Source organism: Lottia gigantea (genome assembly GCF_000327385.1).
Source record: "Lottia gigantea unplaced genomic scaffold LOTGIsca_23, whole genome shotgun sequence".
In the NCBI taxonomy this organism is placed as follows: domain Eukaryota; kingdom Metazoa; phylum Mollusca; class Gastropoda; family Lottiidae; genus Lottia; species Lottia gigantea.
Window position 1 is genome coordinate 2,158,301 of NW_008708645.1, and position 22,747 is coordinate 2,181,047.

Below are 22,747 nucleotides of genomic sequence, written 5' to 3' on the forward strand. Positions count from 1 at the left end.
ATAAATTTAAAGGGACAGGTTTGTCATTTTCGGGGGTTGATTTGGGTCTTGAATATATGTAAATAGTCTTCAGAAGTATTAGAAATTATCAGTTCTTTTCCTATTTCTTTATATATGTTTTATATGGCAGTGTTTCGTTATTTTTTTAACAATCAAACATTCTGGACTCATATGCATTTGAAGACGGTGAGCTGTAAACACTATTACTGATTGATTTTGAGACTAAGGGAGAATAATTTTGAAGTAATTTATGAGGCGCTTTTAACTGATTTTATCTTATTTGTTGGGTTTTACACATCATACATGAAATCTGAATGGATGTTCAAAATACCCATGATGAACACAGGAAACATTTAAGTATCAATTTAGAGTCAAATACAAATATATTTGGAACACTAAGAAAGGGGTGTCTAGATATTTTGTTTTAACTTATATGTAAATTGTTTATTTTCATCTTGTTTATCTTTTGTAAGATTTTTTGGGGGAAAATATAATAAGACAGGGTCCATTCTGTGTGAATTTGTTGGTAGGCTACTCATTGAGATAATATTTTGGCCATGAATTTATCACACACTGTAAAACCACAACAGTCGCAAATGGCATTATTTCATAAGGAATTAACAGTACCGGTTCTCTCATCATATTTATTTGTATATTTTGGAAGTAATAATAAATTAGTAGTATTCATTTTACTCAAACTTTACTTTTCTGTAAAGGTGAAGAAATGGCTTTGCTTGTGATTTGAAGGCTTTTTTGGATACTAGATTGGAAATTCAAAGCCGGTGTGAACTATGTTCGTCTGTGTTATTTCCATGTAAGAACCATACATAGTTTAGTATGGGCCAGCATTCACAACCTTTGAAACCTATGCACATAAACATTTTGGCTTGGTCAAGTTTGGTCTGCAGAAATATAAATAAACAAAGGTACCACATGCCCCAAATACAACAAACGAAATCCTCAGAACTTTGAGCAATATTTAAAAAAATGGCAAAAGAAATACCTCTTTATCTGTAATATGTTTCTGTCTCAACAATACAAGACTGTAAATACCAATTACTTTTATTTATAATAATTATGTATACTGTAGAGATTTAATAAAGTTTTTATTTTTTTGTAAAAAATGATGTTAAGGACATCTGTTTGCCTTTAACTGGTGACTGTTTTTTATTGGGTGGTGATTTCTTTTTCTGTGCCTGAAATAAAAAACAACACTTAATTTAAGTTAAGGAATGGATTTCCAGCTTCTGTATGAGCCTATGCATTGTGTACACAATCATATACTTTCATATACTTTTTCAACGTTTACAGACTGCAGCTCAAACCACTAGACACTTTTGCCATTTCCAGAACTCCAGGGAAAACAAGGTTGAAAAATGCAAGGAACTATGGGTTCATCCAACTTCACAATTGACCAAAGATGTGACTAACTTTTGACAACACTGTCGAAATTTGAGTCTTAACAGTGCATGTCTTGAATTATCCATGATTGAAAGAAACCCCTGAAAATGGCTAACCTGTCCCTTTAAATGTACATCATTTAAAAAAACCCTACCTCATGTTTAGAAGAAGTATCAGCTGGTGTTTTCTGTTGAGTTTTACTTGGTATTGGTTCTTCTTCATCAGATACATCAGTAGAATCTGTTTCATATACTTTCTCTGTAGCTGTAAAATTAAATATGAGTCAATTGGTCATCAAGCTCATAAAAAACCTCCAAGAGAAAACTAAACATATTTTACAAATTCTAACTAATAAGCTCTGTAGCAGATAAAATAAATAAGGTAACCATGAAATAGTCCAAGAGCACTACTACGCATTCAAGATAGACAAAAATGACAAAATCAAGTGCTCTGTATCCTCCAAGATAGCAGATTAAACTAGAGGGACTCAAACCAGTACAAAACAAACTAAATTGAATAAGCATTCATAGGATCGTTTTGCCCAAAAACTGTTGAGAGATGTTCAACATTCACAGACTGCAGCTCAAACCCCTAGTCCCTTTTGATATTTCCAGAACTGCAGGGAAACAAGGTTGAAAAATGCAAGAAACTATGGGTTCATCCATCACAACGGTCAAAATAAATTTTCTCCATCTTATACCTGGATGGCAATGGCCCAATTTCTTTTTCCACAGCCAGCGATTTTATTGGATAATACACCAGTAGACACAGCCAATCAGAGCCCTTGATTTCCAAATATTTTCTAATAGTCTTTCTGTCAAGGACTCAGATTGGCTGCATCTGCTGGCATACAATCCAATCAAATTCCTGCATTCACAAATTTCCATGAAATAAGAAAGTGGGACTTTGCAGTCAAGGTGTGTTGAAGACGTTATACCTTGACCATTGTGAACATGGGGTTTTCGTTCTGATAAACGGTTCATTACTTACTCATAAAGCCATCTTCATCCTTATATGTTTTATTAACTAATCTTTTGATACGCTTTCTTTTTCTCTCACCACTATTATTATTGGCAGCTCTTTTCTCACCATTCTGTTTCTTGGGTGATTGTTTATCTGGTAATTGTTTAACTGGTGATGGTGATCTGGGTGAGGGAACTGGACTAGCTTCTCTAGGTGGTGTTGGTGGTATTAACTCCTCCTCATCTGATATAACCATTTCTACAGAGAATATCATCAAGGGCTGTAACTCATGAAATATTTGTACCTGAATATTGTGGATTTAAAGCTACACACAAAATTATATTTACCTACTATGTATTTTTAGTATATCAAGGGCTGTAACTCTGTCAATGTGTGTTTAATCGTACAAAAATTCAAACTTGTTCAAGATATTCTGGATATAAAGCTACAAACCAAATTTGACAAAAATCTGAAACAAGAGGTTGTCTAGATATGCCCACTTTCCTGATACATATTGTATATTAAGGGCGGTCACTAATCTATGTCAAATCATTCCAAAAATCTAATTTGTACAAGATGTTGTTGATTTACTCAAACACAAAATTTCATAAATTATGGGCATAAACTGTTAAAAAATTGTGATGCATTTTTACTAGGTCAAGGGCAATAACTCAAATTCCATTCATCGAAAAATTGTAAAATTTGAACCTGACCAAGATCTCATCATGATAAATGATCACATCAAATTTCATTGAAATCAGATTAAAACTGTTGTCTCTATTGCGTTCACAAGCCAATTGTGGATGGACAGACCCATGGACGGACAGGGGCGACGACAATATACGAACACATTATAATGTGGACGTACAAAAACTGATCATGTTCACAAGTCACCTATAATGTAGTATATGGCAACTTTGGCAAATAGGATATTGACAAGCCACTTTCAATTCATTTTCATTATTTTCAGTATATCAAGGACAGTAATTCTTGTCAGCAGTCTAGTCTAGTAGCCTCAATCATGTTGATGATCCAATAGTGTCCACTTGAGTATGTCCACTTTTCATCTATTAACCATAAGCTCTACCTTACTTATTCCTTTATTTAGATCATTTGAACACATAATCATATCCTACCTTCTTCAGAACTACTGTCAAATAAATCAGCCTTTATTCTACGTCTTTTAGTTTGATTCTTTCTATTATCTTCTGCATCACTACTAGCTTTCTTTTTACCATTTCTACTGAGATGAAATGCAATCAATAAATGCCACATTATATAGTATTCAAATCTCAAATTGACACATTTTGTGAGTTTTTATTAATAAAAAATTAATAAGTATATTCATACAGGTTATAGACTGTATTTTATTTCCTATACAGATTCCTGAACTTGAGTTTTAAATACTAAGATACCAAAGTGAAATTACCGTGTATACAGTCAAGTAACATAATTTCGTGGTAACCTATTTTTCGTGGATTTCTGGAAATGTTTAATAATTTACATGAGCGACCTTGTGCGACCTCCGCATTAGCTTGTTTTGATAAACATGGGTTTTCTCTACAATATCAGTAGTTTCAAGGTAAAATGTACTAATGTATACTCTGACAAATACAAAATGGCGGATTTCACTTATTACCAAACGTCACCATTTTTCACCGGCCGAATTTCCTTATAATCCCAAGCGGTAATCGGAATTCCAAGTGTCGTCTGCTAGAATGTAGTCCAACGAATGAAGTCACGTGATCAACTAGCAGATTCCATGTCAGCAGGAAATTCTAGGGAACAAGTGGACCATAATCTTATGTTGTTTCAGTGACTTTTAGCTATAAATCACGCTACTGAAATATGGGTCAAAGGGAAGGATTCATAAAGAAAATCGAAATAAACCAATTTTAATTATTTTGTAGAATATCTGAGGAAACATCTAAGACATAAAAATAAAAATTCGTTTTTTTAACTTCGACAAAGTCGGTGTTGAATCCTTATATCCACGAAAATAGGTTACACCACTGTATAGAAATTTATGCACTGAAAATATGCGAACAAAAAGCTTCAAATAAGCCGAGTATTTATGCTTTTTGGAATTTTCTTCATTGATATGATGGGGTAAGAAACTTCTTTCAGTAAGACAAAAGAAAATAAGTAGTACCTTTTATTTGTGTCTTTCTGAATTTGGGTCTGATTTTTTATTGGAGATTTCTTGTCTTCTTTAGGTTTTTCATCTAAAAATGAATCATCGCCTTTCTTTTCTAAAATTATTAAAACATCAATCAGTAATTGATAACTTTTCCTTCAATTTAGTAGCATTTAGTAACACTTTACATCCCTAACAAATGTATGCACACTTAAGAAAATGAGTATATTTTATGAATGTCTGACAAAGGCCCACAGGACAAAAGTCATTTGAACAAAATCCCGCCAAACAAAGGTTTTACATTCTGTACAGAGTATAGATGGTCTATCACTCGAAATTCTCAATTCTAAGAACTTACCTCCAGGTTTAAAGAAAGCCTTCATTCCATCTTTTTTATTGTTTGTTTTCTCCTAGAATACAAAGATAGCTTGCCAGACAAGGTAATATACGCCCACTAGCAGCTTTTATTTTAAATAAAAATATTTGGCAGTACAGTAACAATCACCAGTATGAAATATTCAACCTTCAGACTGTTTACAAGCTAAAAATTTAACATTTTTTCAGGAACAAGGGCAATAACTCATACAAAATATTTTTCGACTTTTCTGATTTTGGATAGGGATCATCCTTGGGTGAAAACGAAGATTCACATCAAGTTTCGTCAAAATCTGTCAAGAATTGTGCCTTCTAGAGTGTTAACGAGCAATTGTGGACGGACAGAAATTGGTGATGGCAATATACGACGGCGCAAAAAATTAAACATTTGATATATATAATTAAACACATTGATTGTTTTCTTATTTCTCAATTTCTCAAAATAGTTTGGAAAAATCGTAAAGCAGCTACCAAAAAATTGACTTTTGTATGTCTTTTTAAAAGGCTAGGTGCGCCATTTTGGAGGGGTTGATTTTAGTCTTGAATATATGTAAATAGTCTTCAGAAGTATTAGAAATGTACAAAAATCACATAATTCCTTTAAAAATATCTCAAACTAGGAATTTTACTCATTATTTCTATAAATAACTATTCTTTATATCACAGATTATCTTAAATTGATGAGTCGTCAATAGATTTGAAGGCTCAGCTAAAAATTCCAGTTTCTGAGACTAAAGTATGATTGGTCAAAAAATGACCTACCTGTCTCTTTAAGATAGATATTGAATAAAAAACCAAGACATGAATACCTGAGTTTTAGGTTTTTCTGTTTTATTTTGTGAAGATGTTTCTTCAATTTCTGATTTAACTGTGGTCTTTTTATTAGTATTACCAAACATAGTTGCTATACTTCCTTTTGGTTCTGGTTTCTTTTTTATATTGGTCATATTGGATGGTGGTGCCGTCACATTTTCTTTCTATACATCAAATATCATGATCATAAGATAACATCATAGAGAAATATTTGCTTTTGATAAATATTTAAAGAAGAATCTAAAAGCTCTATAACACCAGACTACTACCATTACATTGTTACATGCTTTGAGTCAAGCACTATAACTAAAATTAATACACATAAGCTTATAAATTATAGCACTATCACTAAAATAAATACACATAAGCTTATAAATTATAGCACTATCACTAAAATAAATACATATAAGCTTATAAATCATAGCACTATTAACTAAAATTAATACATATAAGCTTATAAATCATAGCACTATCACTAAAATAAATACACATAAGCTTATAAATTATAGCACTATCACTAAAATAAGTACATATAAGCTTATAAATCATAGCACTATAACTAAAATTAATACATATAAGCTTATAAATCATAGCACTATAACTAAAATTAATACATATAAGCTTATAAATTATAGCACTATTAACTAAAATAAGTACATATAAGCTTATAAATCATAGCACTATTAACTAAAATAAATACACATAAGCTTATAAATTATAGCACTATCACTAAAATAAGTACGTATAAGCTTATAAATTATAGCACTATCACTAAAATAAATACATATAAGCTTATAAATTATAGCACTATTAACTAAAATAAGTACATATAAGCTTATAAATTATAGCACTATCACTAAAATAAGTACATATAAGCTTATAAATCATAGCACTATAACTAAAAAAAGAAAAAAAGCTTATAAATCATAGCACTATAATCTCAATAAACAAATATAAGCTTATAAATTATAGCACTATAACTATAAAATAAAAGCTTATAAATTATAGTACTATAACTATAAATAAAAGCTTATAAATTATAGCACTATAATCTCAATAAACAAATATAAGCTTATAAATTATAGCACTATAACTATAAAATAAAAGCTTATAAATTATAGTACTATAACTATAAAATAAAAGCTTATAAATTATAGTACTATAACTATAAAATAAAAGCTTATAAATTATAATACTATAATATATTTGCTAGAGAATCTGAAAAAAACAACGTTCTTAGCCAATTAGGTCACGTGCTAAAGCAGTTAAAAATTTTGAAAATTTCGCTTTTTTGGAAGGTTGTTAAAGCGGAAGTTGAAGCCAGACATAAAATATGAAAGTATGATTAGATTTCCAAGGTCAATGACCTTTGACCATGTTAAGGGGAAGGTCATTCAAGGTCAACGTCACTAGATATGAGTCATCAAACTTTGAAAATACAAACATTATAAAACCGGAAGTTGACGATGAATATCAAGTATGAAGGAATAAATCTTCAGCCAAGGTCAATGAACTTCGATCCTACAAAGGTCAAGGTCATCAATGGTAAAGGTCAAAAGTTGAAAATATGCAAAATTTAAACCCTGTTATTTTTTTTGAACTACGAAGCGGAAACAACTGACCTTTTCACACGAGATGGCCAAAGGGGTGAAGTAATTGTGTGCATGGTCCTGTTTTGAACAAATGTATTTCATACAAGTTATACCCCTGATAAAAATGTAAATAATAAGTAATTTAAGCCTAATGTGCCACGCCCACCTCAACTTTTTTGTCATACGTCAATTTATATTTAATATGTCTCATTGTGTTCCAAATTCCAATCTTTTACAGAAAATAGGTCATAAGAAATACATAGAACTAGCTCAAGGAAGCTAACATATTGTAAAAAAAAATTCAGAAATTTCAATTTTGCATTATATATCACTGGAAAGAGCACGATGAGCACATTCAGAATCCACAAAAATTTACCCTTAAAGTTAATTAGGTCACGAGCTAGAGTAGTCCAAATTTGCGAATTTGGATGTTTTTGGACAGCTATAAAAGCGGAAGTAGACGTCTGAGGTCAAATATGAAAGCATAAACTAATAGACAAGGTCAATGACCTTTGACCCAATAAAGGTCAATGTCATCAAAGGTCAAGGTCAAAAATTGAAAATTGTCAATTTCCAAAACCTGTTCCGTTTTTTGAATTATGAAGCTGAACTAACTGACCTTCTAAGACAAAGTGGCTCAAAGGATGACGTAATTGTGAGCAAAGTTCCATTTTGAACAAATGTATTCTTTGCGAGTTATGCCTTTGGCCAAAAATGTCAATAATGAATAATTTAACCCAAATGTGCCACGCCCACCTTAATTTTTTTTGCATAGGTTAATTGATATTCCAAATGTTATGTTGTGTTTTAAATGTCAAGCTTCTATATTATTCAGGTCAAAAGATATAGGTCAACAAATGTCAACAAAGGTCAAAATCGAAAAATGAAAATATCCAAATGTTAAAACCCGTTCCTTTTTTGGAACTATAAAGCTGAAACAACTGAGCTGTTAACACAAAGTGGCCAAAAGGATGAAGTAATTGTGTGCAAAGAGCTTTTTTTAACAAACGTATCCTATGCGAGTTATGCCCCAGCCCCAAAATGTAAACAATTAGTAATTCAATTCGGATGTGCCACGCCCACCCCCATTTTTTTGTCATAGATGAATTCATATTCGAAGTGTCTAGTTGTATTCCAAATATCAAGGTTCTACATAGATTAGGTCATAAGATATATATACACCAAGATCAAAATGACACAAATATGGTAAAACAAAACTCAAATTTGAAAAAATCACCAATTTCAATTTTGCTTTAAAAAAGCAATTGTTCTATATCTATGTTAAGTGCATGAAAAGCACATTAGGAAACCGAAAAAATTAACCCTCTAGGTTAATTAGGTCACATGCTAGAGCAGTCCAAAGTTGCGAATTTGGCTTTTTACGGATAGCTATAAAACCGGAAGTACATGTCGGAGGTCAAAGGTCAAAATATCAAATGATAGCCAAGGTCAATGACCTTGGACCCTATGAAGGTCAAGGTCAACAAAGGTCAAGGTCACATGGTGTGATCGTTTAAAGCTTTAAAAAATTTCAACCGGAAGTTGCAAAAAAGCAAAAGCGAAATTCAAAATTCAGCTCCCAATGTTTTTTGCGCAATCGATTGCAGAATACATTCACATCAAATTTGAGCATATCAACTTTTACCCTGAGGCCCCATTTTGAGTTTTACAAAAGTGTGTTTTTTCAATATGGCGGCCAAAGTATCACTTCCGGTCTGAATTTTATTTTAAAATCGGCCATAAAATTTTATTTGCCAAAGATCAGCCAAATTTTGTTGACCTACATAAATTACACCGGAAGTTATTCAACCGGAAGTAGATTTGAAGTTCAGTCGCTTTCCTGTTGAAAATCGGAAATGACGTACAAAATTTGACTTTATCATATTATTAACATTAGTGAAGTCTCTTTGCATTTAAAATTTCAGATCAATCGATGCAAAAGCAAAAAAGTTGCAAAAAAATCGAAAAATTTGATCGAAAAAAGTGAGCGACGAATTTTCGAATTTCATAATTTTTCAAGTGCTATCAGGTCAGAAATTACAGGTAGATTATAAAAATGAAAACCCGAAGAAAATCGATGCAAAAATGCGCCTTCTAGAGCCGATTTTCGACTTTTTGCACATATTGAACTGTGGCACTTCCGGTTTTGCAAAAATGTTCCAATATATATTGGAACACGTTGCCACTATAGAAGGTCTAGAGAAGTTGAATGGTTGCTGCAACTACTGCAGTCTAGGCTCAGGAAGGTGTGTAAATTTCGAAAAAAAAAAAAAAAAAAAAAAAAGAATGGACATTTCGATAACAAACTTTTGCTGAAAGCAAAGTCCCACAATCATAAAAACACAAAATATACCTGCAAGCATTGTATATATCTTCTTTTATTTTTTCATAATCAGTGGTATACAAGGCATTAGTGTCCTAGAAAATACCAAAAAAAAAACAAAAATAATGCTTCACTTATAACCAAATCAAAATTTGATACTTTCAATTGTAGTACTCAAAATCAAAAAATTCATTTTGTCTGCTTGTAGACATGCTGATTCTGATTTGCATAGTTAAATGTCAGTGTTCTCCTTGTGATTCTCACCCAATTATTACACCTTTAAAGGGATGACTACCTACAAATTGATACCAGTGAAATTTCACATATTATTTGCATAATATTACATCCAAATGTGTTTATTGAATAATCAAGATTGGGTACTGGTACCACATTGTTATGTAATAATAACTCCTAAACGAAGGTCATTCACAGAGTTTCTCACATGGAAATACAACTTTTAACTCAATCTAATGGTATCAAACTTTTGGCATATGATATTCTTTGGGAGTGCTGAATAATGTGCATTAAGTGCCCTGGTTATGGTGTGATTCAAATTTCTCAACAATTGCTGAATTTTCATTTTGCCCTCTATCTAGGAAACCAGGGGTGGATGAAAAGAGAAACAAGATGTCTGTTTCTCAACATTACCAAAAGGTTCCTATATATCACAATTGAATTTAGTTTAGGCCATACAAAATAAATAGTCCGTTTTACAGGCCTTTTTTTTCAAAAATCAGTGCGAGAGGGCCAATCTATTATTTATTATTTATAAACACTTTTTTAGATTTTCAAGTAGAATAAATCGGAGCGGGCTAAAGCATTTATTATTTATTTCCACATATCTAATGTACATTTAATATTAAGGCAACAATCGGCATTTTTGGGCCTGTAAAACAAACTATTTATTTTGTATGGCCTTATTTACCTTGAGTTTAACTTTGTGTACACTATAGATATGACAGCTAGTAACTGGTGATAACCTTGATTTAACTGTAGATAGTTCAGTCTCTGGTACTACACAACAAATATGTTTCTACAATACAACCAATTATAATATAATATATGACAGAATACTTCATATTTGTCAAATAATGAACTCAATCATTTTCAATGGCATAAAATTTGTGAATTTGTTTTCAGAAGCATATTTCCAGTACAGAAATTCAAGGAATTTTTCCCCAAAACGTAATCATTATTTTTTTTTGTGCTAATTGTCTGGAGTCACTTAAATGTTCCAATACTCTAATCCCCTTGATTTAACCATTAATTTAATAAACACATCAATCTAAAGAAGCACCTTCACTATCTGTTCGACCAATCATACCTTAATTTTAGAAACAGGAATTTTTTTAGTTTACATTATCAGTAATAGTGTTCACAGCTCATCGTCGAAATTTGAGCCTTCAAATCCATGTGTATCCATAATTATTCATGTTTGATTTTTTATGTATCTTGACAATTTACTGAATACTAATGAGTATCAAACTGGTCCAAGATCTCACCAATATATTATACACAGAGAGAGCATACAGAGTTTCACCCACAACAATCGAAATATTGATCAGGGTTTCAAGTAAATATGGGCTGGTGGATACAAAATGACAATAAAATTCCAAATTGGGATAAAAGGCCTATTGTAAAATGGAAACTCAAAACTTTGTTTACATGTAAGTACAGTCTAATAGGGTAGCTGATTATTGGACTTTGTTAATATCTAAATATTAGAAAAAGACAAAGTAACAGAAATGAATCTCTTACCTGGTTACCATTGTTATCTTTATGTTGACCAGCTACAAAATATGTCACAGATAAATCATTATCTTTCTCATTTCTTTCTTGTTGTAGAAATAAATATAATAATCTATAAAATACATTAATAAAATATTTTCACTGTTATAATAGTGCTCAATGCAAACAATTCAGAAAATCTTGTTTTCGATATGTTTTATAGATTAGAAACAGATTAACATGTTGTTACTCAGAGTTTCACGCTTTACGATCTTCAACAATTTCTGAATCATATCACTGGCTTGTTTTATTCATTTATATGTTACTCATAGGAAGAAAAAAGTTAGCTTGCCAGGAAAGGTAATATACGCCCACTTGGCAGCTTTGATTTTGAATAGAAATATTTAACAGTACAGTAACAATCAACTGTCCCTTCTAGAGTGTATACGAGCTAAAAATTTAAGCATTTTCAAGAACAAGGGCAATAACTCATACTGAATATTTTTCGATTTTTCTGATTTTCAATAGGGTTTATCCTTGGGTCAATAGAAACACTCATGCCAAGTTTCGTTAAAATCCATCAAGAAATATGCCTTCTAGAGTGTTTACGAGCTAAAAATTGAACGCGTTTTCAAGAACAAAATCCGTCAAGAATTGTGTCTTATAGAGTGTTTACGAGCAAATGTTGACAGACAGACCGACTGACGGACATGGGTGACGGCAATATATGTCCTCCATTTCATATGGACGTATAAAAAGACTTTAGGGTTCATAAGGATCCACCAGCTGATTCTTTGCAAAACCTTTCGGCATTGATCTTTCCTGGATTACCCCTACCCATTTTACCTGTAAAACTAAGATTGGGAGTAACATCAACAATTCCTATAAAATCTGTAAATAAAATAGTTCAAATTCTTAACTTACCTCTTGGCCAAATTAACATGAATTTGTAAGGTACAACTTAACCATTTATATGTCACCTACAAAATAAAAGACATGATTATTATCGTGAAGAATTAGGCGATTGATCATCCTAAGTTGTATAGTTTCAAATTAGAGTATATTCATATTAACCAGTAAGACTTATAATGGCTCGGTTGCATGGTTAGGTGTGTGAAGAGACTACACTAATCAAGCCATATATTGCTGAATGCAAATAGAAAGCTGATCCCAATTAAGACAAGGTGTTTTGCCTTTAAAATGAGTACTGGTACCGGTACTTACAATTTTATTTTCATCATTAACATATTCATCAAGATTCTCTAAATATAACAAATTGGCACCAGCATCTCCTGCCATGATTTTATTTCCTGAAAATGTAAGCAAATTATTTCATTTATCATATTGTCTCTTTTGTTAACTAAATTATTACAAATATTCACAAAATCTAAGCATAAACAAATTTTATATGATTATGATGACTAGATCTACCACAGTAATGGTTTCACGCTCCTATTCATGTTTAGCCTAATGTTCACCAAATACCTATACCTATATATAAATAATGATATTTCAATACAAATTCAGCAGAGTGTGAGAGAAATAAGATTACATAATAATAATTACGCATTCCTAACCTAATAATAATTTCCAGCAGAAGGCTAGACAGTTGATCAGATGAAAGATAATTAATAGACCTACTTACTCACTTAATTAGTGTTTTGATATCATTAACTAAATAACACAAGTTAATCATTGAATAGAAACTTTCAATCTATCGTCAGAGAGACAAACGATTTTGGTATAAGTCTAAGTACGGTACCGGACAATTTTCTATTACTATCAGTTTCGACTTGATTACCGCGGGAAAAATTACACACAAATTTCAACTTAGATTATTAAAAAGAAAGTGAATGATATTATGAAAAAAAGTTCCAAGACGTTCTTCACTATACTAAAAGCTTTGAAATAAAGAATATGTCTTTTAGAATAGTCTTATAGTATTAGTAAATAGATCTAAATCTAGATCTCAAAAGTGAAAATCTAATTTGAGAGTTTTCGTTTCGTTATATTTCGTTGTGTTTTTAAAAACCCAAGATGTCTGCGCCCATAAGTTTCTGTTTTGTTGTTTGTTTACATTTTGTATTTTAAAACCAATAGTAAACTTTCAAAATGGCCACAGAAGATGCTGTTATTGCAACAAATGATGATGCTGCTCAATGTAAAAGATATGCTGTTGAAAAGGGATATTGGAATGACCCATACATTTCATTGATGATACCAAAAGGCTCAGCTCGACATGCTCCAGAAATAAATCGTGGATATTTTGCTCGTATTTCTAGTATCAGGTTGTTACTTGAGAAATTCATCAAGGTGAGTCACAGCCTCAGCAATCAGATATTTAATTACCATTTTATTTAGTTCTTTTGGTATCTGTAAATTCAGTGACACTGACACAGTCTACTCAGTTTAGTAATGAGCCAAGAGATCTATCTTGCTAGCATTTACTCTTAATGCTATTGATATGATGAATACCAGTCATCTCGGTGACATGTCAACTAAGATACAGTTAACTCGGTGACAAAGTGAGTTAACTTGTTGACATACTCAAGTTAACTCTGCGATAATTTCTAATTAATTCGGCGACAAATTGAATTAAAGATGGTTTCTTAATAACATTGTTTTGTTTTACTTTTTATAAATTTGTGGGGGTTTCGTTTTCATTTTGCTCATACTCGATCAGAACTTTATTTAAACATGGTTTCGGTAGTGAGCAATCTTTTGATTAACTCTCTGTCTTCATTAGCCCAATCAGGTAGTGCTGGGTATCGCCAGTCATGCTGCGACACTTTACAAATTGCGATACAAGTGATACAATACGTATAGCGTAATATGGGGTAATGGGATAAAAATTAACATTTATCTTCAACGTTTCAGTATTATTTTATTAATTCATAACTGTGATATTTGGTAATATAGTTGATAGGATTGGTTAACATTCACTGTCTTATAATTAGTTTACACGTTTTTCAGTCAAGTCATTGCTAAAAAATTAGGCTTTCATTCACCAGCTTGTTTTTTTATGAAATGAGATGCAGGGTCAAGTATCGATACACAACCTCGCGATACCGGTACAATATTTGTAGTGCAAGCACTACAATCAGGTGCAGAAAAGTCAGCTGTAAAACTCCATTCATTTCATTTTCAATTTGTCAATGTCAATATTTGAAGAATGTCTTTACTTAATATTTGGAAGCCATGGTGACTCAGTGAGTTAGACCCTTGCTTGCTAACCTGGGTTCAATCCCGGCATAGGTCGAGATAATAACTTCAGATTTTTCAACTCGGTTTCCCCCTGTCAGTGATGCAGGTAAGAGAGGCTGACAAGTAAAAAGCGTCTAGTCATTTGGATGGGACTGTGTGCTACAGGCTGTGCAGGTTAAAGATCCCTCAACAGTTGTAAATTGGCACTGTCCTGGCAAAATTTCTCTTATTACTTTGTTTTTATTATGAGGTACCATTATCAATTCTACTAATTAAAATATCATTTTTTTCAGCTTACAAATAAGAAATGCCAGGTGATTAATCTAGGAGCAGGTTATGATACAACATTTTGGAGGTTAAAAGATGCACATTTGATGCCCCAGAAGTTTGTAGAGATTGACTTTCCTGTTGTCACTGCCAAGAAATGCCATCATATCAAATCCAAGAAACCTCTTTTAGATAAAATTTCTAGTGAAGGTAATGCAATAAGCTTATATATCTTATTTGCCAGAGAAGTTAAATCTTTAGTAACACGGGTGAAAAATAAGGCCTGAGGTCTCTTTTATATTTTGCCATTTTTAGATAAGATAACATAAAAAATAATACATATCAAATTATATAGTGGATTTCCCAAATGGCCAACTCTGATTGTTTTCCTATTCATTATCAGTGGGAGATTTTTGTCGCCAATGTGCCCGCAGCCAGTCGGTGAATTTCTTGACAAGACTCTAGTCAGCAATAAAAATCGCCAACCAAGGCTGTTTAGTGTGCCCGCACCTTTTGCAAGATTACAACTCTTGCAATGAAATTTATTTGAGTACCTAACCATAGCTTGGTAACTGTAAAATTTTATGTAATATGTTTCAGATGATGATATTATGCTCAGTAAATATGACCTGCATTCAGCTAACTACCATATCGTTGGTGCCAACCTGACAGAACTTGGTGATATAGAGAAGAAGTTGCAGGAATCAGGAATTGATAGAAGTATACCTACTGTATTTATAGCAGAATGTGTACTTGTGTATATAGACTCTAATAAAAGTGGGCGTTTAATCAAATGGATTTCTGATCACTTCCCAACTGCTTTCTTTATTAATTATGAACAGGTTGGTATTTGACATCTAACCCTGTCACATATTTTCATTAATGCTTTGAAAGTCCTTTATATTACCATATATAGGGTAATAAATCTTTTAATGGTTTACTATTGTTAAGAACTGTGTAGTGTTCAGCTTTAATGTAACAAAAACCATACAGTATTATGCAATAATCTTTGTGTCACTATAATAGATATGTAATAGGATCATGAGACATACTAGAATTATGATTATTAAAATTAAATAGGACAATTTACTGTGTTGGATTATACACACCTACTTTAGTCTAGACACCACAATAGTATTTCCTCTGCAAAGCAACAGAGTTTAAACTTCAACTGCTTATCACTGTGTAAAAAAAATTTCAAAGCCTTAAAGGGGGGTTGATTTTAGTCTTGAATAGATGTAAATAGTCTTCAGAGGTACTAGAAATGTATGAAAATCACATAATTATTACAAAAATACTTCAATTTTATCAATATTTCTGTATATGTCTTTTCAGTATATCGCAGTGTATCTTAAATTGACAAGTCGTCATTTTAACATTCAAACAAAGATAATTCTTGACACAAATGGATTTGCAGGCTTAAATTTCGACAGTGAGCTGTGAACACTATTACTGATTAGCTCAGCTAAAAAATTTCAGTTTCTAAGATTAAAGTATGATTGGTTAAAAAAAATGGCCTATCTGTCCCTTTAAAACAGCTACAAGCAAGTGAAAATATTAAAATGATGAATAAGTTTACTCACTTTATTGACAATTAACAAAAATGAAGAATCTTCGTACGAAAGGCTAATGAAATTGAACACAATTCAAGTTATTTTGATGCTGGGGAATCGCCTTTATAATGTCTGTTTTTGTTAATGATTAATCATATTTTCAGGTTAATATGGGAGACAAGTTTGGTCAAGTTATGATGGATAATTTAAGATCAAGAGACTGCTATTTAACAGGGGTTTCAGCCTGTGCTAACTTACAATCACAAATGCAAAGGTATGCATTAAATTTAAAGCAAGAACATATTTAATGCTGGACATTATGATGTATGAATTTCTCCTTATGAATAAATTATAATTTCAAAACATGTTCATCCAAAAAATATATTTTTGAAACTCCAACCAGACATGACTGACAAACAGCCAGTCACTCCCTTTCATCCAACTCATGATATTGCCTGTGCCTGTGCTTTCGTGCTATAACTTAAAATTCCTATATATTATCATTCATTAAAAGAGGAATAATGGTGTGATTGATTTTGTATTTATTTGTTGATGTGATTGATATCTTAACCAAATTCTGTGAAAGTTGTATGGAGTTGATATTTACTACTGAGTTTATTCTGCTCTGCTAATGTCAAACTCTCTGTTTTAAGGTTTACATCTAATGGTTGGGCTGACGCTGATGCTTTAGAAATGAATAAAGTTTATAATTGTCTACCAACAGATGAATTACGGAGGTAATAACTTCTGATATATACCAACAGTATAGCTTATATTGAAATTGTCAAAATTTAAAGCAGATTTAACACCTGTGATTCATAATTCTGTAAATTCTGTACCTCCTGTAGTTTTCAAACAATTTCATTTGGCATTAATTTCATTGTTCAATATTTTCATTATTCAATTATTTTAGTGTTTAACTTTATTATTTATTAACTTGATTATTCAAATATTTCATTATTCAATAATTTCATTATTTATTAACTTCATTAATTCAATTATTTCAGTATTTATTAACTTTATTATTTATTAACTTCATTATTCAATTATTTCATTATTCAATTAATTCATTATTCAATAATTTTTATTTTTATTTATTTCATTATTCATTTACAGGATAGAGAAGATAGAGTTTATGGATGAAAGAGAGTTAATGGTACAGTTATTTAGTCATTATTGTTTAGTCTGGGCCTATAAAGATACACTGAATATTGGTCTAGAAACAATAGATTTAAGTTTATAAACCACAATTCTTGCTAATAACATACTTAAAGGTTGTGTAGTTCAAGCTTGATAAATATTTTATGATGGCAAGCCAAATTTTAGAAAAAAACATTGTTTTCTTAATTTTTAAATCCATAGCTATTACTTTAACGGATATCTGTTAAAACAAAGCTACTGTTCGAATATGTATTGTTATATAGGCACAAGCAACATTAGTCAGTCTCTAGCTACCAACCGACATCTATCTAAATGTGAATTAAAGGTACCCTCACACTTAGCAATAAAATTACAAAATAAATATATTTGGTGAAAAAAAATTCATTAGACAGAATTTCTTTTTAAAAAGCTTCCAAAGTAAGGTTATGGCTTGGTTGATAACTGGGAATGTTTGATTTCGAAAATTTGATGAAACTACCAAAAGTTACAAAATATTGAAGGCAACCAAAATATATAGAACCTTTAAGTTATGTTATTTTATGCTATTTGTTTATGTGATAACTGTATTATTTATAATCATTAAAGTGCTTTAATTATACTGTTGAGTTAATTTGAAACAATATTTAATACCAAATCTAGAAATACATATGTAGAATTTTTGTTTTTGGAGTTTTTTTTCTGGCGAATTCATCTTGCTGTCCATGATCTGATGCTATTTTTATGTAACACATATTCTAGGATATTAATATACTCAACCAATCAAATTCCATGTTTAATTAGAAAATACCATTTGCATTTTTACCTGTTTTTTATACTATGTGTTTAAAATTTGACCGAACAAAATTTGAAAATAAAAATTGTCAGATCATGGATAGAGTGTAGTAACTTGCAGATCTCCATTTTAATAAGATAATAGCTCATGTCATAGATTTTATCTTCAACCAGATCTTTATACATAATAATATCAAATGTAAGAGGTGGGATAGTTTAACAAACTGCATATTAGATCATTGTTTGTTCTAAAGGTACCCTCAAACCATAGCAATTACTCAGTTGCATATGGATGCGAATAATGTAATTGACAAAGTCTGAACGCGTTCAACACTTATGACCGCTATTCTTTTTCATGTTAAAACATAACTGGTGATCCCTATGGAGTGAGGGCCACTTGAATCCTAACCATGAAAATTTCAAGGATGTCTATGAAAAATTGTCCGATTCAATCTTATTCTGAACCTAGTACACATTATTCAATCCATATGATAATCAAATAGATTTGTCTAAAAAACAAAAACAAAAATTATTTCAAATGTATATTAGCTACAGCTTGAAAATCAATTTTTTTTTGTTATTGGTTGTGTTTGTTTACTATTATTATTATTATTATCATGCTTTGAAATGTAAATAACATTTATTTAAGTTTCTACTTATTGTATATTATATCAGGCCATATAAAATTCATAACCTTGAAGGGATTGAAAAGGGGTTTTTTAAAAAATTTTATGTGTGTTGCTGACACTGATACATCAATTTGCATCATTCCATTTTTCAATCAGACTTCTGTGGTTCCTGTAATTCAACTAAAACTAGTTGTTTGATGATGTCACTAATCGCGAAAGGCCTGATGTGATAAAGCATATTTTGCAATTATTGACGTCATCAAACACTTAGTTTAAGTGGAATTGCAGGAACCACAGACGTCTGATTGAAAATTGGAATGGTGCAAATTGATGCTATCCATGTCCCTGATACACTTAAACAGGAATAAAGAGATTGTTTTCCAGAGGTTATGTGTATCTGGGCTCATTTAATGATAATGACATCATAATCCTGTTAAGTTTGTCTGCAATTACAGGAACCATTTGTGCGAAATTCAAAATAGTACAATTTGAATTTAGAACTGTCCCCAATACACATACAAAGACAATAATTTCTTTTGATCCCTTTAAATAAGATTAACAGAATATAGCTGTGTAAATATTTGTTTACCAAATGATAGAGTTCAATCTCAACTGTATGTATCACCTTTCAAAATATATATCTGACATCTTACCCCTTTACATCCAAATGTATTTACCTTCTCATATGAAAATATTACTGGGATCAGTCAAATTTATATTTTGAAAAGTGATGTGCAATGGCTAAAATTGAGTGACATTATTGAGTGACATTATCTCCTCCTCTTTTCTTTGGACTTTAACATCTATTTAATTTGATAATAATATTTAGCTAAATTTCTTATGCTTATGGTTATCAATCTTCTATGGCCTTAATAAGAAAGCATATAAAAAATTGTATTTTGTTTGCACAAAGTATAACAAATAAAACATGTTAAAAGTTAGATCTTATATTCGGTTTATTTTATTCATCCAATTTAAACACAATGTGCATGTGGTTGTATATTGTTGACCTTCACGTTCATCTTTGCATTAGTATGTCAGTGAGATTTACATTTCTTGGTAAATTTTCTAGAATGCATAGTGTTGATCAAACTTGGTTTGAAGACCTCGTTTCGGTTTGATTAGTAGATTCTGAGTTATAAGCCTTGTCCTCCATTACTGAATCTCCTAAATTCTTTGAAAACTGAGTGTAACCATCATATACACTGAACTTTAGGTAAAGTTAAAGCATATGATGTTAACGTTATGTGAATATATATTGAGTAATCTGGTTTGCTCGGGTTGAAAGGGTTTAAATCTATTACTTGACATTTCATATTGAATATGATTTTAACAGGATGTTATCTTAAAAATCAAGAATCAAAAGACACAAGGCTGTACATCTGAAAAGTGATGTGAAAAGAAATTATAATAGACTAAGTTGGTAAAAAATGTATTTATTTGGCTGACATGGTAAAAACAGTTTAAAAACCTAATATCACATCTAGTTGTATCAAACACATATTAAGTCATGTTGGATTCCTTGCGAAATTTCCCTCATTGTACACTGCATTCATTGTTCTTCCTCATCAGACCATTCAGAAACAGAATAGAAGGATTTGAAACTCAGTATCATCCATGAATTTGTAGCTGAGAGCAATGCAACATGACCCAGCATTATTAAGACTCAAAATATACAGATAAAATACATACAAATAATAATAATAATAATCTTTAACAAAACAAACAAATTAATCATAGACAAAACCCACTGAATGATTTGATTAAGGGCTACAATGTAAATGAGACATTTACTGAGGGACTACAATGTAAATAAGGCATTTACAGAGAATAATGTTATTATACAGGCATTTATTGTTGAGTGGCTACAAAGTTATAGAGGCATTGACTTTTGATTGCCTACAATGATATACAGGCATTTAATGAGTGCCCACAGAGACATTTAGTGAGTGCTGACAATGTAATAGAGGCTATGACTGTGAAGCATCTACAAAGTTATGGAGGCATTTACTGTTGAGAACCTACCTGTTATAGAGGCATTTAGTGAGTGCCAACAATGTAATTGAGGCAATAACTGTTGAGTGTCTAAAGAGTAGAGGCATTTGCTGTTGTGTGCCTACAATGTTATAGAGGCATTTACTGTCTTCTGACTACATTGTAATAGAGGCATTTACTGTCTAGTGTCTACAATGTAAAAGAGTCATTTGGTGTTGTGACTGTGTCAACTATAAAGGTATAGTGGGATTGTGTCAATCTTAAAAATAAATAAAATAAAATTATTTAGTATAGATATTCAGAATCTGGATTCCACAAGATTCTGAGACAGATTACAAAGTTCTTTTTATATAATAATTGAACAAAAAGAAAGAATACATCACATAGGCTAAATTCTCTTCAATAAATATATATCCAGGAAATCTTTTCAGGATGTTTTCTGGATCATCTTTTTAACAATTCAAAGTTTTGGTTTGAAAAACAAAATTATAAATCCATTTGACCTACTCATTTGATTATTCATGTATAATTAATCCATTTACAAATACATATAATATACTGAACATATTAAACATAAAAAAAACTATCTTTGACTAGCAATATATTATACATGTGATTATTAAAGGTATTATAAAGATGTTTTCTAAATTTTTTATGTGTATCAGGAACGCTGATAGCATCAATTTGCACCATTCCAAATTCCAGTCAGATGTTTAATATAATAAGTGTTTAATGACGTCACTAATCGCAAAATATTGCTTTATCACATAAGGCCTTTTGCGATTAGTGATGTCATCAAAAAGTTATTTTAAGTGGAATTGCAGGAACCATAAACCTCTGATTGAAAATTGGAATGGTGTTAATTAATGCTATCATTGTCCCCATTTCACATAAAATTTCAGAAAACCTCTTTACAATCTCGTTACATAATTACCCTTTAACAGGAATACAAACGTTTAATTATTCAGTTTAAAAATTCAGCTATCCATGTCACTCCTTCAGAAAGAAATTTTGACATCTGGTTCACAATAAATCAACTATATTATTTCTATATATACATAGTAAATTTCCTTGGATTTTCCATCTGAAAATCAAGTTTTATCACCTGATTAACCAAATAATTTGAAGAATATATTATGTCTAATGTTATCAGTTGTCAAATTCTTTTTTTTTTAAACAGAAATGATAAAAATCTATCACAGTGAAATAAGAGTCAGATCTTGTTCCAAAAAAAATTAAACTTATTTCACATTTGATTATATGTTCAATTTGTCTCAAACAATATTTTATCTTCTTTTAACTGATTCAAGAGTTGGCAAAATGAAGAAAAATCAAACTTCGATATTTGGAACAACATTTTTGAAGCAAGTGTTGAAAATATGGTGCCCAAAAAGTCATTTAATTTGTACTACTTTATTTTGAAATCTAGTTTTTTGAATTCTTGTATTTTGAATTCTTGTACTTGTACTCTTGTATTTTGAATTCTTGTAATTTGAATTTGTGCATTTTGAATTCTTATATTTTGAATTCCTGCATTTTGAATTCTTGTATTTCGAATTCTTATATTTTGAATTCTTGTATTTAGAATTTGTGCATTTTGGATTCTTATATTTTGAATTTGTGCATTTGGAATTCTTGTATTTTGAATTGTAAAAGGACATGTACATTAATATCTTTGCTTGACATATAAATTTACATCCTAAAATATCAACAATTTCTCCAAATCAAACATAAAACATTTTTTAATTCAAAATTAAAAGTTAGTAAGACAAAACCTTACCCATAAAATAGGGTCAATAATTTAATAAAATAAGGTTGGTCTTAATACCAAAAAA

General features: G+C 30.9%; 2 protein-coding genes across 2 annotated transcripts; one reads left to right on the forward strand and one right to left on the reverse strand.

Moving 5' to 3' along the window:
- Nucleotides 1-73: 73 nt before the first annotated feature.
- Nucleotides 74-12,631, reverse strand: LOTGIDRAFT_231845 (hypothetical protein; the record flags this gene model as incomplete). The annotated part of the gene is made up of 13 exons (XM_009055004.1): nt 74-1,196; nt 1,556-1,665; nt 2,392-2,622; nt 3,501-3,607; nt 4,517-4,616; nt 4,860-4,911; nt 5,686-5,853; nt 7,312-7,396; nt 9,635-9,699; nt 10,530-10,637; nt 11,363-11,465; nt 12,257-12,312; nt 12,557-12,631. 13 exons carry the CDS (start codon nt 12,629-12,631, stop codon nt 1,107-1,109), a joined length of 1,350 nt encoding a protein of 449 aa, XP_009053252.1. The 3' UTR covers nt 74-1,106.
- An 813-nt stretch (nt 12,632-13,444) lies between these two features.
- Nucleotides 13,445-17,599, forward strand: LOTGIDRAFT_116132 (hypothetical protein; the record flags this gene model as incomplete). Its single annotated transcript, XM_009055005.1, has 6 exons — nt 13,445-13,645; nt 14,830-15,007; nt 15,404-15,645; nt 16,521-16,630; nt 17,010-17,093; nt 17,473-17,599. The coding sequence occupies 6 exons, from the start codon at nt 13,445-13,447 to the stop codon at nt 17,597-17,599; spliced, it is 942 nt and encodes a 313-aa protein (XP_009053253.1).
- Nucleotides 17,600-22,747: the final 5,148 nt, after the last annotated feature.